The sequence below is a fragment of the Lampetra planeri genome, chromosome 75 (assembly GCF_965212315.1).
Source record: "Lampetra planeri chromosome 75, kcLamPlan1.2.h2, whole genome shotgun sequence".
Classification (NCBI taxonomy): domain Eukaryota; kingdom Metazoa; phylum Chordata; class Hyperoartia; order Petromyzontiformes; family Petromyzontidae; genus Lampetra; species Lampetra planeri.
Window position 1 is genome coordinate 39,985 of NC_136180.1, and position 18,054 is coordinate 58,038.

General features: G+C 49.6%; 1 protein-coding gene across 1 annotated transcript; it reads left to right on the plus strand.

Annotated features, from left to right (window-relative positions):
- Positions 1–1,314: 1,314 nt before the first annotated feature.
- On the plus strand, positions 1,315–12,367 carry LOC144737892 (uncharacterized). Its single transcript, XM_078620778.1, has 5 exons — positions 1,315–1,676; positions 1,963–2,088; positions 9,422–9,472; positions 10,140–10,301; positions 12,213–12,367. Exons 1-5 carry the CDS (start codon positions 1,661–1,663, stop codon positions 12,338–12,340), a joined length of 483 nt encoding a protein of 160 aa, XP_078476904.1. The 5' UTR covers positions 1,315–1,660; the 3' UTR covers positions 12,341–12,367.
- The last annotated feature ends 5,687 nt before the right edge of the window (positions 12,368–18,054 follow it).

An 18,054-nucleotide genomic window follows, 5' to 3' on the forward strand; every position in this document is an offset into this window, starting at 1 on the left:
ATGCGGGCTACATGACCCAGCCAACGCAGCCTTGCCTGCCGGAGGAGCTCACCGATGGGACTTTGCCCAGATCTTTCAAGGATTTGTGAGCTCCTCACACAATCCAGCCTGGTTAAACCCAGGATGGATCGTAGGCATGCCAGCCTAAATGTTTCCACACAGGTACACATACAGTTACACACACACAGGTACACTAATAGGTGCACACAGGCGAACACACAACAACAACCACCGCCATTCGCCACTACTAAGTGGCGGTGACGCCACCACGATGTTGTGCAATGTATTATTTGGGTGTTTCACTAAAGTTACGTAGATAGGTTCAAATAAAACACCAAAAAACTACGATCGCAATACAAGCGATCGTCATCAGGGCAAAAGGGGTGTGTGTTTGTGCAAGGTTTGGCCAGGAGACGTCATAGACGACTGTCACCCCAGGGCCACCGGCACACACACACACAGATAGATTCCCCCATATAGCCTGAACAGACTGTTGGGGCAAGTGCTGCTAGCGAGCACCTATGAAGGCCGGAACGGTACACGAGGGGGTGGTTTGCCAGCTCCACGCCCGAACGCCTTTGTCTCCCTAGTGGCGATGTTTACACACCGTAACAGGTACTCATTTGAGGCTGAGTCGACCTAGGGGGGACCCGGGACCGGTTCAGATAATCGTCACTGGTGTTGGCCGTGAGCGGGAATCGAACCCGTGTCGCCGGGTTCATAGCGCAGCGCGCTAACCGCTACACTATCGCTCTTTGACACACACACATACAGCCACACACACACAGGTTCACACACACAGGTACACACACAGGTACACATACACAGGTACACACACACAGCTACACAAACACAGGTACACACAGGTACACACACAGGTACACACACACACAGGTACACACACACAGCCACACACACACAGGTACACACACAGGTTACACATACACTGCTACACACACACAGGTAAACACACACACAGGTGTACACACGACCCAGCTGAGACCGGATTGCTTGCAGCTGAATGTCAGAATGCGGCTGAGTCACCGCGAGCTGAGAATGTCTCAGCAGCGTCACGATTCTGCAGCTACAGCTGTATGAGCTGCATGCCGCCGCAGGGAGTGGATTTCTGATGAACGCCGTCACGGAGCGGACGGGGAAATCCGTGACGCGGCGGCAGAGGCGGTCCCTGCCTGGGTACAAAAGCAGCCCTGCGAGAGAGAGAGCGGAGATCGTGAAGAGAGAGAGGTGAGACTCTGAGAGAGGGGGGTGTGTGCGAGAGAGAGAGGGGGTCGAGGGATATAGCCCCTAACCCCACAGTGGCTAGGGAGATGTTAACTACCTTGCCTGGTACGCAGGAGGTCGTGGGTTTGATCCCGACCTTAACGCCACGATAGCTAGGAGATGTTAACTACCTCGCCTGGTGCGCAGGAGGTCGTGGGTTCGATCCCAACCCTAACGCAACGGTGGCAGGAGATGTTAACTAACTCGCCTTGTCAACGGGAGTTCGTGGTTTCGATCCCGACCCTGACGATGCCTGCTGCTGCTGTATATTTGGAGTCATAGTTTCTTTTCCGAGTAACATAAACATTGATTAGTTTCAGTCTATCGGTGTCTGTGGGTGTGTGGTTCCAAACGAGTATCTGGATCTCTATGGGTCTTCATGAGTATGGGTCTCAGTGGGTATATATGATTGAGAGGGGGTCAAATACTTATTTCCCTCATTAAAATGCAAATCAATTTATAACATTTTTGACATGTGTTTTTCTGGATTTTGTTGTTGTTATTCTGTCTCTCACTGTTCAAATAAACCTACCACTAAAATTATAGACTGATCATTTCTTTGTCAGTGGGCAAACGTACAAAATCAGCAGGGGATCAAATACTTTTTTCCCTCACTGTAGCCCCTCCAATCGGTTAAGAGGCTGCAAGGGGGAATATTTTTCCTTGTGTGGTTCCGTGCAGGTTGCAGCTGCCGTCGTTCTCATTGGTTCACCACAAGCACCGTGTCTGCTATGACGTCACAAAGGATAGCCGTCCTCTTCATCGCCGCCATCTTGAGCGTCTCGATCACGCCCGCAATAGCTAAAGGTGACTACAGCACGCGTGTGTGTTCAGGTGTGTGCGTGTGTGTACACGTGTATGTGTGTACATGTGTGTGTGAACGTGTGTGTGTACATGTTTGTGTACATGTGTGTGGGTGTACACGTGTGTGCGTGTGTACACGTGTTTGTGCGTGTACATGTGTGTGTACACGTGTGTGAGTGTAGCTACGTTTTGTTAAATGCAGGAGTTGTTCAGATGTTCAAACTTGTATGTACGCTGTATGATAGTAGGTTTTTACCCTTTTAACTGGTACAAAACTGACACCTTTATTCAAGGCATCATGTTTGCAATGACCACAACACAAGTAGTCAAAAAAGCAAACAAAAAGAAGCAACTCTGATAAGGATGATAATATGCACTGTCCTTGAAGTTGATTGGCCCACACCCTAGACGGCTTTCTTTAGAGCCTAGTCCCCATTGGTGTAGGGCCAGATGACACCAGAAGGCGTACAACTCAAACACAGTGCAATATCAGAGTATTAAGAGCTCGGGGTAAGCATTTACACTATGAGATCTCTTTTACCAGTGGCAAAATATGATAGTAGGTTTTTACCCTTTTAACTGGTACAAAACTGACACCTTTATTCAAGGCATCATGTTTGCAATGACCACAACACAAGTAGTCAAAAAAGCAAACAAAAAGAAGCAACTCTGATAAGGATGATAATATGCACTGTCCTTGAAGTTGATTGGCCCACACCCGAGACGGCTTTCTTTAGAGCCTAGTCCCCATTGGTGTAGGGCCAGATGACACCAGAAGGCGTACAACTCAAACACAGTGCAATATCAGAGTATTGAGAGCTCGGGGTAAGCATTTACACTATGAGATCTCTTTTACCAGTGGCAAAATATGATAGTAGGTTTTTACCCTTTTAACTGGTACAAAACTGACACCTTTATTCAAGGCATCATGTTTGCAATGACCACAACACAAGTAGTCAAAAAAGCAAACAAAAAGAAGCAACTCTGTTAAGGATGATAATATGCACTGTCCTTGAAGTTGATTGGCCCACCCCCGAGACGGCTTTCTTTAGAGCCTAGTCCCCATTGGTGTAGGGCCAGATGACACCAGAAGGCGTACAACTCAAACACAGTGCAATATCAGAGTATTGAGAGCTCGGGGTAAGCATTTACACTATGAGATCTCTTTTACCAGTGGCAAAATATGATAGTAGGTTTTTACCCTTTTAACTGGTACAATTTACAGTGTTGTGTATAGTCGTGTATGAAAAGTCACGTAGTGTAGTAGTGTATAGTGGAGTGTATAGTAGTGTAGTAGTGTACAGTGGAGTGTATAGAGTAGTGTATTGTGGAGTGTATAGTAGTGTAGTAGTGTACAGTGGAGTGTATAGTAGTGTAGTGTGTTGTAGTGTATAGTGGAGTGGAAAACGTGTAGTGTGTATTAGTGTATAGTTTAGTGTATAGTGGAGTGTATATTAGTGTAGTGTGCAGTAGTGTATAGTGTAATGTATAGTGGAGTGTGTTGGAGTGTAGTGTATAGTAGAGTGTATAGTAGTGTAATGTATAGTAGTTTATAGTGCAGTGTAGTGATATGTACAGTAGTGTAGTGTGTGGTAGTGTATAGTGGAGTGTATAGTGGAGTGTATAGTAGTGTAGTGTGTAGTAGTGCATAGTGTCGTGTGTAGTGTATAGTAGTTAAGTGTATATTAGTGTATTGTATAGTAATGTATTCTATTATGTAGTGTATTGTAGTGTATAGCATTATGTATAGTAGTGTAGTGTATCGTGCCGTATACAGTAATGCAATGTGTATAGTGTCGTGTATAGTAGTGTAGTGTGTAGTAGTGTATAGTAGTGTAGTGTGTAGTAGTGTATATTAGTGTAGTGTATAGTGTCGTGTTTAGTAATGTAGTGTGTAGTAGTGTATAGTAGTGCAGTATATAGTGTCGTGTATATAAAAGTGCAGTGTAATAGTATATAGTAGTGTAGTGTATATAGTAGTGCATTGTATAGTGTCACGTATAGTGTATAGCGTTGTGTATAGTAGTGTAGTGTATAGTATAGTATAGTGTATGGTATAGTAGTGTGTAGTAGTATAAAGCAGTATAAGTACCCTTCTACTTACGAGCACAAACAGATACGTACAAACCTGTCACTATGTCCGTACATCTGCAGAACATGAAAAATCAGTGGCATCTTCAAATACAAAACCCAAACAACCCGCGGCATCTACATCTGCAGGTATAGTAGTGAAGTATATAGTGTCGTGTATATAAAAGTGCAGTATAATAGTATATAATAGTAAATTGTAGTGTAATGTATAGTAGTGTAGTATATAGTATGGTATAGTAATGTGTAGTAGTGTATAGTTGTGTAGAGTAGTAGTGTGATGACGTCATGTCATGGCTGCTGAAAGGGGCGGGTCCGAGTGAAGGGGAGGAGCCTCCCAAGGGTTACTTAAGGGGCACCCCGTGACGAAGTCGTGGTTATTGTGGGTGCCCGGAGTGTGGATCGGATGCAGGAGGTCTCTCTTGCTCGTGACCGGATGGTGTTGGCTGAACCCCCGTCCCGGCCCGAGTGAGAGAGCCCAAAGGATAGCCTAAGTTAGAACGAGTAGAGCTTGGGGTCCATGGGAAGGACCGAGTATAGAGAACACCTACCCCTGGCGTGAGCCTGAGTGTTTAACGAGTGTTAATAAATGGCGGAATCCCCTACAAGAAGTTACGTCTCCGCGTGGTTCTACGACGCAACAGTAGTATAAGGACTCCTCTACAGTTGCTATTTTTAAGCGAGAGTCGTACATCTGCAGAACCTGAAGAACCAGTGGCATCTTCATCTGCAGAACATGAATAACCAGGGGCATCTACATCTGTAGAACATGAAGAACCAGTGGCATCTTCATCTGCAGAACATGAAGAACCAGTGGCATCTACATTTGCAGAACATAAAGAACCAGTGGCATCTTCATCTGCAGAACATGACGAACCAGTGGCATATACATCTGCAGAACATGAAGTACCAGTGGCATCTACATCTGCAGAACATGAATAACCAGTGGCATCTACATCTGCAGAACATGAAGAACCAGTGGCATCTACATCTGTAGAACATTAATAACCAGTGGCATTTTTATCTGCAGAACATAAAGAACCAGTGGCATCTACATCTGTAGAACGTGAAGAACCAGTGGCATCTACATCTGTAGAACATGAAGAACCAGTGGCATCTTAATCTGCAGAACATGAAGAACCAGTGGCATCTTCATCTGCAGAACATGACGAACCAGTGGCATCTACATCTGCAGAACCTGAAGACCAGTGGCATCTACATCTGCAGAACATGAAGAACCAGTGGCATCTACATTTGCAGAACATGAAGAACCAGTGGCATCTTCATCTGCAGAACATGACGAACCAGTGGCATATACATCTGCAGAACATGAAGAACCAGTGGCATCTACATCTGCAGAACATTAATAACCAATGGCATCTACATCTGTAGAACGTGAAGAACCAGTGGCATCTACATATGTAGAACATGAAGAACCAGTGGCATCTTCATCTGCAGAACATAAAGAACCAGTGGCATCTACATCTGTAGAACATGAAGAACCAGTGGCATCTTCATCTGCAGAACCTGAAGACCAGTGGCATCTACATCTGCAGAACATCAAGAACCAGTGGCATCTACATCTACATAACCTTAAGAAATAGTTGCATCTACATCTGCAGAATCTGAAGATTCAGTGGCATCTTCATCTGCAGAATATGAAGAACCCGTGGCATCAACATCTGCAGAACCTGAAGACCAGTGGTATCTACATCTGCAGAACATGCAGAATCAGTGGCATCCTCATCTTCAGAACATGAATAACCAGTGGTATCTACATCTGCATAACCTGAAGAACCAGTTGCATCTACATGTGCGGAACCTGAAGAACCAGTGGCATCTACATCTGCAGAACATCAAGAACCAGTGGCATCTACATCTGCAGATCATGAAGAATCTGTGGCATCTACATCTGCAGAATCTGAAAATTCAGTGGTATCTACATTTGCAGAACATTAAGAACCAGTGGTATCTACATCTTCAGAACCTGAAAATCTCTTGAAGCCATTCCCCGTGTTTACTGTACACGCCATACAAGGCGATTGGAATCGACATAATTAAAGTTTGGACTTACAAACACAGACCTCTGGAACCTAACTCGTCCGTAAGCAGAGGAGTCCATGTGTAGTGGTGGTGTTGACGTGCGCCGACAGTGATGGATCACGGGGCGGCACGGGGTGCGGGGTTGGGCACGCGATGTGGGCGTGGTGTGGACGCGCGCGCCGGGAGTGAGGGATGACGGGCGGCGCGGCGTGGGTGTTGAGGCGCGCTGACACGAGGTGGGGAAAAGAAGATCGTAGCCAGCGCCCGGTGATTGGTCGAATGGGATAGGTGCTCTCAGCGACGTCCGCAGGAGGGGTATAAAGAGTGACGCGCGAGAGCACTCGTGGTTGTTTTAACCAGTTGAAGATTGAAGACGGAGTGGAAGGAGTAGGGCCCGAGACCCCTAGTCCCGCCGTCCTTATCGGGACCGGGGCCCTGTGTGGCTCGAAGGCGAGACTGTGGGACCCGTGGTCCGACGCCCATGTGGGTCGGGACTGTGGGACCCAGGGTCGAGACGGACACCCCGGCTGGGTGTGTTCCGAGAGGCTACGGGGCGTAAGAGCCCGTGTCGGTGTAGCCCGGAGAACTGTGTAGGGTTAGGCTGGTGTTAGCCACCCGAGTAACTGAGTGGGTGTTGGTCACCCGAGTAACCCAGTGGGTGTTGGTCACCCGAGTAGCTAAGTGGGCGTTGGTCGCCCGAGTAGTTAAGTGGGTGTTAGTCACCCGAGTAACCCAGTGGGTGTTGGTCACCCGAGTAGCTAAGTGGGTGTTGGTCACCCGTGTAGCTAAGTGGGTGTTGGTCACCTGTGTAGCTAAGTGGGTGTTGGTCACCCGTGTAAATATAGTTGATTCAATAAAAGAGTGTGCTACCCGTGAAGTCGTCTCCCGCCGAGTTACTACATTACACATGTATAGTGCAGTGTGTATATCAGTGTAGTGTATATATGTGTGAGTATGTATATTTAACCGCTTTGTGCATAGTAGTGTATAGTGTAGTGTGTTGTAATAAATAGTAGTGTATAGTGTAGTAGTGTGTAGTAGCATATGGTAGTGTACAGTGTAGTTGTAGTATATAGTAGTGTACAGTGTAGTAGTGTGTAGTAGTATATAGTAATGTATAGTGTAGTAGTGTGTAGTAGTATATAGTAGTGTATAGTGTAGTAGTAGTATATAGTAGAGTATAGTGTAGTAGTGTGTAGTAGTATATAGTAGTGTACAGTATAGTAGTGTGTAGTAGTATATAGTAGCGTACAGTATAGTAGTGTGTAGTAGTATATAGTAGTGTGTAGTGTAGTGTGTTGTAGTAAATAGTAGTGTACAGTGTAGTAGTGTGTAGTTTTATATAGTAGTGTAGAGTGTAGTAGTGTGTAGTAGTATATAGTAGTGTATAGTGTAGTAGTGTGTAGTAGTATATAGTAGTGTATAGTGTAGTGTGTAGTAGTATATAGTAGTGTATATTGTAGTAGTGTTTAGTAGTAAATAGTAGTGTATAGTGTAGTAGTGTGTAGTAGTAAATAGTAGTGTACAGTGTAGTAGTGTGTAGTAGTATATAGTAGTGTATAGTGTAGTAGTGTGTAGTAGTATATAGTGGTGTACAGTGTAGTAGTGTGTAGTAGTATAAAGTAGTGTAGAGTGTAGTAGTGTGTAGTAGTTTATAGTAGTGTATAGTGTAGTAGTGTGTAGTAGTATATAGTGGTGTATATTGTAGTAGTGTGTAGTAGTATATTGTAGTGTATAGCGTAGTAGTGTGTAGTAGTATATAGTAGTGTATAGTGTAGTAGTTTTTAGTAGTAAATCGTAGTGTATAGTATAGTAGTGTGTAGTAGTATATAGTAGTGTATAGTGTCTTGGTGTGTAGTAGTAAATAGTAATTTATAGTGTAGTAGTGTGTAGTAGTATATAGTAGTGTATAGTGTAGTCGTGTGTAGTAGTATATAGTAGTGTATAGTGTAGTAGTGTGTAGTTGTATATAGTAGTGTACAGTGTAGTAGTGTGTAGTAGTATATAGTAGTGTACAGTGTAGTCGTGTGTAGTAGTATATAGTAGTGTATAGTGTAGTAGTGTGTAGTAGTAAATCGTAGTGTATAGTGTAGTAGTGTGTAGTTGTATATAGTAGTGTACAGTGTAGTAGTGTGTAGTAGTATATAGTAGTGTACAGTGTAGTAGTGTGTAGTAGTATATAGTAGTGTATAGTGTAGTGTGTAGTAGTATATAGTAGTGTATATTGTAGTAGTGTTTAGTAGTATATAGTAGTGTATAGTGTAGTAGTGTGTAGTAGTAAATAGTAGTGTACAGTGTAGTAGTGTGTAGTAGTATATAGTGGTGTATAGTGTAGTAGTGTGTAGTAGTATATAGTAGTGTATAGTGTAGTAGTGTGTAGTAGTATATAGTAGTGTATAGCGTAGTAGTGTGTAGTAGTATATAGTAGTGTAGAGTGTAGTAGTGTGTAGTATTATATAGTAGTGTATATTGTAGTAGTGTGTAGTAGTATATAGTAGTGTACAGTGTAGTAGTGTGTAGTAGTATATAGTAGTGTAGAGTGTAGTAGTGTGTAGTAATATATAGTAGTGTATAGTGTAGTAGTGTGTAGTAGTATATAGTGGTGTATATTGTAGTAGTGTGCAGTAGTATATTGTAGTGTATAGCGTAGTAGTGTGTAGTAGTATATAGTAGTGTATAGTGTAGTAGTTTTTAGTAGTAAATCGTAGTGTATAGTGTAGTAGTGTGTAGTAGTATATAGTGGTGTATAGTGTAGTAGTGTGTAGTAGTATATAGTAGTGTATAGTGTAGTAGTGTGTAGTAGTATATAGTAGTGTACAGTGTAGTCGTGTGTAGTAGTATATAGTAGTGTATAGTGTAGTCGTGTGTAGTAGTATATAGTAGTGTATAGTGTAGTAGTGTGTAGTAGTATATAGTAGTGTATAGTGTAGTAGTGTGTAGTAGTATATAGTAGTGTACAGTGTAGTTGTGTGTAGTAGTATATAGTAGTGTATAGTGTAGTAGTGTGTAGTAGTAAATCGTAGTGTATAGTGTAGTATTGTGCAGTAGTATATAGTAGTGTATAGTGTAGTAGTGTGTAGTAGTATATAGTAGTGTATAGTGTGTAGTAGTATATAGTAGTGTATATTGTAGTATATTTTAGTGTAGAGTGCAGTGTGTATATGTGAGTTCGTGGAACTAATCGCACTGTGTAACCCCCACATAGAGGAGGAGTCGACCAACTGGTGGAAGATTGGCGCCATGGCAGCCGGAGGAGGTAAGCGATAACATCGCCACGCCTCCACGTGATCGCTGGTGTTGTGACCCTGCTGTGTCATGGTCAAGGTTTGTGATGCTGCGTGCAGTGTTTCTTAGTACTGTAGGGTGCACAGGTGGCGCATCAGCCAGTCGTCTCAGTCAGTCGACCCATGGGACCTGTTGAGTCTGTCCCATTACCTCCTGCCAGCGGGCGTTCTACACTTCACGTGGCCTTAACGTGCAAATTGGATTGCACAGGCGCCATTGTGAAGTCACCGCCACTTAGTGGTGCATGGCGGTTGTTGCTGTGTGCTGTGTATGATGCTGTGTGATGCCGTGTGTGATGATGTGTATGATGGCGATGCTGTGTGTGATGCTGTGTGTTGCTGTGTGCTGTGTGTGATGCTGTGTGATTCTGTGGGATGCTGTGGGATGCTGTGTGTGATGCTGTGGGATGCTGTGTGATATTGTGCGATGCTGTATGTGATGCTGTGTGAGGTAGTGTATGTTGCTGTGTGTGTTGCTGTGTGTGAGGCTGTGTGATGGTGACGCTGCTGCGACGCCATGCATCCGCGTGATCGTTTGTGTGACGGTGTTGTTACTATCGTTGTTGTTGTGGGCGAGCTTCCTCCCTCCTCACTGTTGTTATTGTTGTTGTTGCCATGCTTGTTGTTGTTGTGAGCCAGTGGGCGCAGTTTTTCTGGCCCCAGTGGTAATAGGAGCCGCGGGCTTCGGCGCTGGAGGGATCGTCGCTGGAGGGATCGCGGCCAAGGCCATGGCCTTAGCCGCGGCCGCCAACGGAGGTGGGGTGGCGGCCGGAGGGATCGTGGCCGGGCTGCAGGCCGCCGGTAAGGAGGCAGGGCCTCGGCTAGGAGGGCCTCTGGCCAGGGCTGTTGTCAGGGTGACAAGGGCTGTGCGTTAGTAGTGAGTAGAGGAGACACAAAGACAAAGACACTCTTGAATAGCCTCTAGCAGGGCTGTAGCGGAAAGTGCTGTTGTAGTAGCGTGGGGTGCTGTAGACGGTGGGCGTGGGCCTTTTGCTTTTTCTCAGCCAGACAGAACACCTCCTCCATCAGCCAGGATCTCTAGGGAAGTCTGGACCATGTACCCTAAGCATCCATTTCAGCTGCATGAACCACAGTTCTAAACCTGACCTATTTCCCTTCAGCATCAGGAGGAAGGGGGGACAATGCAAACCCCAGCCGCAAGCAATGATGAAGTTCTCGCTTCTAACGTTTGTCAGCTAGCTGAGACCAGGTCACTGTGGGTTTGGATGGGGTCCGAGATGTACACCCACCACCGGAGTGGAAGAATGGCAGGCGCATCTTACAGACCTGAAGGTCAGTGGGGAGATCAGCTCCACGGTAGGTCCTGGAGTCAAGGATATGGGCCCGCATCCACTGTTCCTTCATTATATAGTCCAGTAGATGTTCTTGCTGGCATCCGGCATGCATCCATGATGTTACGAGGATTCGCCGATGCCAGAGGAGCGTGTTGGTAATTACTAGCCCATGGACTGTACACAAGTCTAGCAGCCTCCTACCGTTGTTATTGACCTGATCTGGCCCATGCCTTCCAATCACTCCAGACCAGGTGCCACTCGGGCATTAAAGTAGCCCAAGTTGCCACATTAGATAGCACCTGTGACAGGATGCCATAGAAGGCATCTGAATCATCAGCCATGCCTGCATCCCTACACTGATATTCATCTTCGGTGGGGGTATAAGCAATTACCACCACCATTCCTCACCTCTTCTTGTTGGGAAGGCGAGCCCACAGTCGCCTGGGGATTACAGCTTCCCACACCTCACTGCCACGCTCCCACACCCCTTTAAACTGTTTGGCAGTCTCCTGCCCTGAGTATAAGACTACCACCCCTCAAGGTGACAGGAGCCAGAGCCAGTACACTGGACTTCCTGAATGCCGTACAGATCCAGGCAGTGCCTGTCCAGCTCCTGACAGAGGAGTAGCAGCCTCTCCTTCGGAGTGAGCATTCAACATTCTACGTGGCCACCCGCAGTGGCTGTTTTTATCGTTACTTGAGGAACCCTGAGGGTGCCGGGATCAGTCTCCTGGCTCCACCAAATGGGGTTTGGCCACGGTACGTCATAGACAACAATCCCCTCTGACACAAGCCTGGTGCTTGAATTGAAGGTGGATGGGTTAACAGCCCCTCGCACCCGTCCAGAGTTCCCATTGGCTGCTGTGATGGCTACAATCACCCTTTGGCGTTGCTCACTACAGCATTACCGTCCGGTACAGAGGAGGTAGGGAGTTGTTTTGCTGGGCTACTCATACACTCAGAGACGCATACAAATGTCCCCAAAGTAGCCTCTAGCAGGGCAATAGGGGAAAATGCTGTTAGTAATAGCGAATAGAGTAGACACAGAGACAAAGGTACCCCCAGGTAGCCTCTAGCAGGGCTGTAAGGGGGCAAGGGCTGTCGGTAGCCGTGACTAGAGTAGACACAGAGGCAAAGATCTACCGGGTAGCCTCTAGTCATGTTGTAGAGACAAGTTCTGGCTAATGTACACACTCAGAGACACAGACACAGGTCCCCCAGGTAACCTCTGGATTGCCGCAGTGGCGAGATGTTAACCACCGCTTCCCTCCTTCTCTCCCTTCTACCCGCTCCTCTCTTCTCTCTTCCTCCACTCATCCTCCCCCTCCAACTTCCACCCTTCCCCCCCCCCCCGTCTCTCTCCCACCCTGCCCCCCTATCTCTCCCCCTGCCGCTCCCCTCTCCCTACCCCCTGTAGGAGCGGCTGGGCTGGGTCCTGCAGCTATGGCTGCCGTGGGGACAGCCGGGGCAGCCATCACCAAGGTTGCGGTGGACGTCTTAGAAGCGAGTATAAGCAACGAGGAGAAAGAGGAGGAGGAGAAGTAGGAGGGTAGCAAGAGGGTGGGGGGGGGGGGGGGTGAGTGTTGAGAGGGCAGAATGCGCGCTCAGCGTGGCTGGCTAAAAAGTGAGAGAATTCAGAATCCTCTCATTGGCACGGTCGGCTACGGTGCGGCAGCAGCTACTCTGCCTTATCCTGCCTCTAATCCTCTCCTTCCTCTTATTCCTCTCCTGCCTCTCCCCGATTTAGTCGGTCTAGATGGTCTCGACCATCTAGTTGGTCTAGACGGTCTACTTGGTCGAGACGGTCTAGTCGGTCTAAGACAGTGAAGACAGTCTAGATGGTGTAGACCGTCCCGTTGTTCTAGACGGTGCAGATGGTCTAGACAGTGTAGATGGTCTAGAGAGTCGAGATGTTCTGGATGGTCTAGATGGTCTAGACCAGGGGTCCTCAAACTTTTTAAACAGGGGGCCAGTGCTCGCCACCGCACCCCAATCAGTTCCCACCACCGCACCCCAATCAGTGCCCACCACCGCAGCCCAATTAGTGCTCACCAGCGCAGCCCAATTAGTGACCATGGGCTGCATAAATGTCCTTGGCGGGCCGCATGTGGCCCGCGGGCCATAGTTTGAGGACCCCTGGTCTAGACGGTCTGGTTAGTGTAGACGGTCTAGTCGGTCTAAGACAGTGTAGATGGTCTAGATGGAGTAGACCATCTCGTTGGTCTAGACAATGTAGATAGTCTAACACAGTGAAGTACCGGTGAAGACGCTGGACACCCAGGTTGAGGCACACGTATATTTATTACAAGTTATTATTACAGGACAGCACCAGAGGGGGTATCGGCCCCCTCACCCGGATAACTGGGGATACACCCTAGCTAATCCTGACCTACCCCCAAGTCCTCCACTAACGGGCTAGGGGAGGCTATCTGGCCCGACACTGGTGAGTCGGGCTACGGTCTCCGGAGTCCCAGGGTACTGACCCTGGTTCACGGGACCACGCCTCTGGCTCGGTCCTGCGCAGCCCTTACAAGGGCGGCGTCTCAGGGGAGTCCAGGGCTCTAGCTAGAGGATCTTCTCTCTTCCTCCTTCGTTCCCAGACTGAGCCACGAGCTCTCTCTGTCATCCCCCTTTATACCCCCATCAGGATCACAACCCCCCAGGCTGCCCGATGCGGACGTCGTTGCGGGCACCGCCCCGTGTACTCCCGGAGCTCCGCCCACTGTGTTTGTTCCCCGTTGGATCCTATGCACATACAGCCCTCCCGCAACAGCCCTACATCACCCCCCCCATTACAGCTCGCAGCCGTCCCGGCTGCAACAATTCCAATAAAGGAACATTTACCCCTCGACCCCGTGTGTGCCTCATTTTTTTTCAACAGAACGCAAATTGAACAACAACAATAACCACACCCCCGAAGGGAATGTCCGACGCACCCCCCCCCCCCCCCGCATAAATACGAAATCCGTAAAAGCACGTATATACAACTAGCCAGGAACTCCCCCAGCACACACAGCACACCCACGACATACACACAACGCACCCACAACACACACACCGCGCACACACAACACACACACACCGCATACATACAACACAACAATGTGACAGGAGCACCCCCATCAACGCCGCGCCCCGTAACCATAACACGTGGAAAAAAATAGAAAAAAAAAAATTTTCTTCTTTTTGTGTATCACAAGAGTTTGCGCGTTTTAGCGCGCGTCCTTGCCGCAGGCCCGTCACACGGGGCAACCCCGGATGGCGGACACCCCGGTGGCAGCTGTCCCTTTCGAGGTGAGTCCGCGATTGATGTCGCGAGACCCTCGGCATCCCCCGTGTGGGTTTTTAGGCGCGAGCCCGTCATTCCCGGTGCACCTGGGGACGGAACAGCCGGCAACACGTCAGGCGAGAGCAGCCGAGACGGACCCCCCGAGTCGGTCGACCCCCCACATGTTTGGCCTTGCACGTGTGGAGTGGGGCCTCGCACCGCAACGAAGGGTTTCAGCCTAGAGGGGTGAACGAACCACCGGCGCTTCCCCCATTTGATACGGACACACTGAGGCCGCAAAACCTCGACCACCTCGACGGGGCCCCGCCACGGCCGCACCAGCTTCGAGGAGGTCGCGAGTGGTACCTGGGGACAGTGCAGCCATGCCCTGTCCCCTGGCTTCCACTGCAGCACGCGCGCGCGAGTCAGTCTGAGGCGCTCATTCGCCTTTTGACGCCTGTCAGAATTTAGCATGGCAGCATCCCGCGCCTCAGTCAGTTTTTCAAGGTTAAATTTAACGTGTTCGTCCAATTTTGTCTTACCCAGCGGCGCGGGGATCTGCAGCTGTGCCCGAACCGGTGGGTCAGGTTCGCGGCCATACATGAGAAAGAAGGGTGAAAATCCCGTCGCAGCATGGGGGGCCAATCTGTATGCTGCCAGGACCCCTTGAATTTGCAAATCCCAATCGGTCTGTGAGTCCGAAACTTGTTGCGACAACATAGACGTGATGGTGCGATGCAGACGCTCGACCATCCCGTCAGTTTGCGGGTGATAGGGAGAGGTACGAATTTTTTTCGTTCCTAGGAGATCACAGACATGTTTGAGGAGTTTCCCGGAAAATTTTTTACCCTGGTCGGTCAGCAGCCGCTCCGGAGCACCTTTGTCCATGACGTAGCCTTGGACAAAGGCGTCCACGATGGCTGCTGCCGACTGATTGGCCAGGGGCCAGGCCATAGGCCAGCGCGTAAAGTACTCAACCCCTGTTAACAAATATCTATTGCCCCTAGGGGTGGCGGGAAATGGGCCCAGGATATCCAGCGCGACAAGTTCGTTCACCCTGGAGACTGTGATGGACTGCAAGGGCGGGTTTTATTCCCGTGCTGGTGGTTTCCCCTGCGCACACCGAGGGCATGCTGCCAACAGATCAGTGACATCCCGTGTCATGCCCGGCCAAAAGAAATCAAGCTGGAGCAATGCGAGGGTCTTTTGGGTACCCAGGTGGAGGAGGCGCTCATGAGCAGCCCACACCACCTTACCCCGTAACCCAGCAGGGACCACCAGCCGGTGACGATGGGATTTCCCGTCCCAATGCATAAGCAACCCCGCATGCATTTCCAATGCATCGGCATCACCCGTCACACGCCCCTTCTCCCCGGCGCGACGACGCAACGCGAGGAGGGAGGCATCCTCCAACTGGAGGCGCCCCCATTCATCAACGGGCAATCCAAGCAGGGAATCTCTCCCCTGTTCCGCGATATCAATGGGGACCAACGTTTCATCATCGGCGGCGGCCGCCAGGACCGGAACCGGCATGTCCCCTGCTGGCCTGCAACGCCCCGACCCCAGGAGGCATGCGCATTCGGAGGCGGTTGGCATGCGCGACAGAGCGTCCGCGTTGGTGTGGCGAACGCCCTTACGGTAGGTGGTTTCGAAATCGAAATACTGGAGGACCTCCAACCATCGGGACAATTGTCCCGATGGCTGTTGAACCTTCAGGGCGTACTGCAGTGCCGCATGATCTGTGCGGACGGTGAAATGCCGACCGTACAGATATGGGCGATACTGTTGGATGAAATAGACAATTGCCAACAGTTCCCTACGGGTGACACAATATCTTTGCTCCGCTGGAGACAACACCCGACTGCCGTACGCAACCACCCGTTCCACGCCGTCAACCACCTGGGAAAGCACGCCTCCAATACCCGTGTTGCTCGCGTCGGTATCGTGCAAAAACGGTCTCGAAAATTCTGGGTAAATCAAGGGAGGAGCTTTTACCAGGGCGTCCCGAAGGGAGCAGAAAGCAGCTTCCTCATCCCGACCCCAGTGGAACCGAACCCCTTTAGATGTTAAAGCGTGTAGGGGTTTGGCAATCGTTGCAAAATTAGCGACGAAGCGTCGGTAATATGATGCGAAGCCAATAAAACTCCTGACCTCTCCCACCGAGGTGGGAGTCGGCCAGGAGCTGACACACTGCGTTTTGGCGGGATCGGTAGCAATACCCGAGCGCCCTACGATGTGCCCCAAATAACCCACCGACTCGCGTAACAAATGGCATTTTTGGGGCTTAAATTTCAAATTAGCAGCCCGCATCTTTAGGAAAACCGCCCGCAACCTCTGGAGATGTTCGTCAAAAGTTTTACCAAAGACAATAACGTAATCCAAATAAATCAGGCACGACTCCCATTGCAATCCAGCCAAAACCAATTCCATCAATCGCTGGAAAGTTGCCGGCGCTGAGTGTAAGCCCATCGGCAACCGGTTGAATTGGAACAGGCCGTGCGGTGTACGGAAAGCAGTTTTAGGCTTCGAATCATCGTCCAGAGGAAGCTGCCAGAATCCCGAAAGTAAATCTAGTGTGGAGAAGAATCGCGCTCCCGCCAAGGCGTCCAGCGATTCGTCCATCCATGGGAGCGGGTATGCGTCGGCAACCGAAATTTTATTAAGGCGCCGAAAATCCACGCAAAACCGCAACGAGCCGTCCTGCTTTTTAACCAGGACGATCGGCGCTCCCCAAGGGCTGGTGGAGGGAGAAATGATGTCGGCGGCTAACATGTCATCAACAGCCGATTTGACATGGTCCTTTTCGGCGGGACTTAACCGAAACGGATTTTGGCGAATTGGCGCACTGTCACCCGTGTCAATATGGTGACGCAGCAGGTGAGTGCAACCCAAATCGTATTTATTCCGACTGAAAACGTCGGAAAATTCCCTCAGTAGCGTTCTAAGCTGTTGGCGCTCTGAATTAGACAGGTCCGTCGATCCCGCGCAAAGCGCGTCGAGCCACCCTTCATCGCTGTCCGAATGTGGGTGCATCCGGGAAGCAGTGTCAACGTGGTTCGCGACAGGTTCCTCGCAGGGCACCGGCGTCGCGTGAGCGAGCACCGTCCCTTGAGGAACCACCACTGTCTGCGACCCTACATTGAGGACCGCGATGAAAGGGTCCCCGTCCCCTCTTACGACGGTCTGGGCCGGAATTAAATGAGGTCCATTAACCCCGGCCCTAGACGGTCCCAGCAAAACACCCTGATCCCCTACGCCCTTAGCGAAGGGCCTACGAAGTTTCAGAGGCACTAGCATTTGAGCTCCCGGCGGCACACGAACTGTTCTAACGACGAACGCCGGTACCGTCGCGAACGCCGTCCGAGCCGCAGCAGGGGAAGGCAGGAACGCCATGCGTCGCCCCGACGGAAGCTCAATGCATCCTTGGTCGATCAAAATACGAATCGGCATTTTGCCTAAGAAGTCCGTCCCCAGCAGGCACGGAACCGCCAGCAAGGAGGAAACAAAAATCGGCCCCGACAATTTGATGTCCCCGATACAAATTTGCGCTCGAATCTGTCCCATGATGCCGAGAGAGCCCCCGTTAGCGGCATAGAATGGGACGTTAACCGGCAGTAAAGGCCGGCTTTGTACAGGCAGAATATTGTAAATTAACTCCGAAATGATTGTCGCCGATGCCCCCGTATCGACCAGGATGCGTACCTCTACCCCGTCAATGTGTCCGACCACGGCCGACGACCCTGACGACGCGGCCACCACGCGATGGGCTAACACGGACCACTGCTTGGGCTCGATTTGAGTCCCTGCAGTGATCCGCGTTGGCCCGTCGCAGCGCAACATCGGCCCCCCGTTCGTTGTGGTGCGAGAGTGTGCGACAGGTGGGTGCTTTGGCCAAACATGTGTGGTGCCGCGACTCGCCGGATCATGTTGCTGGAGCTTGGGAGGAGGAGGGCCGGCGTCCCGTCGAGGCGTCGTCCTGCGCTGTCGAGGA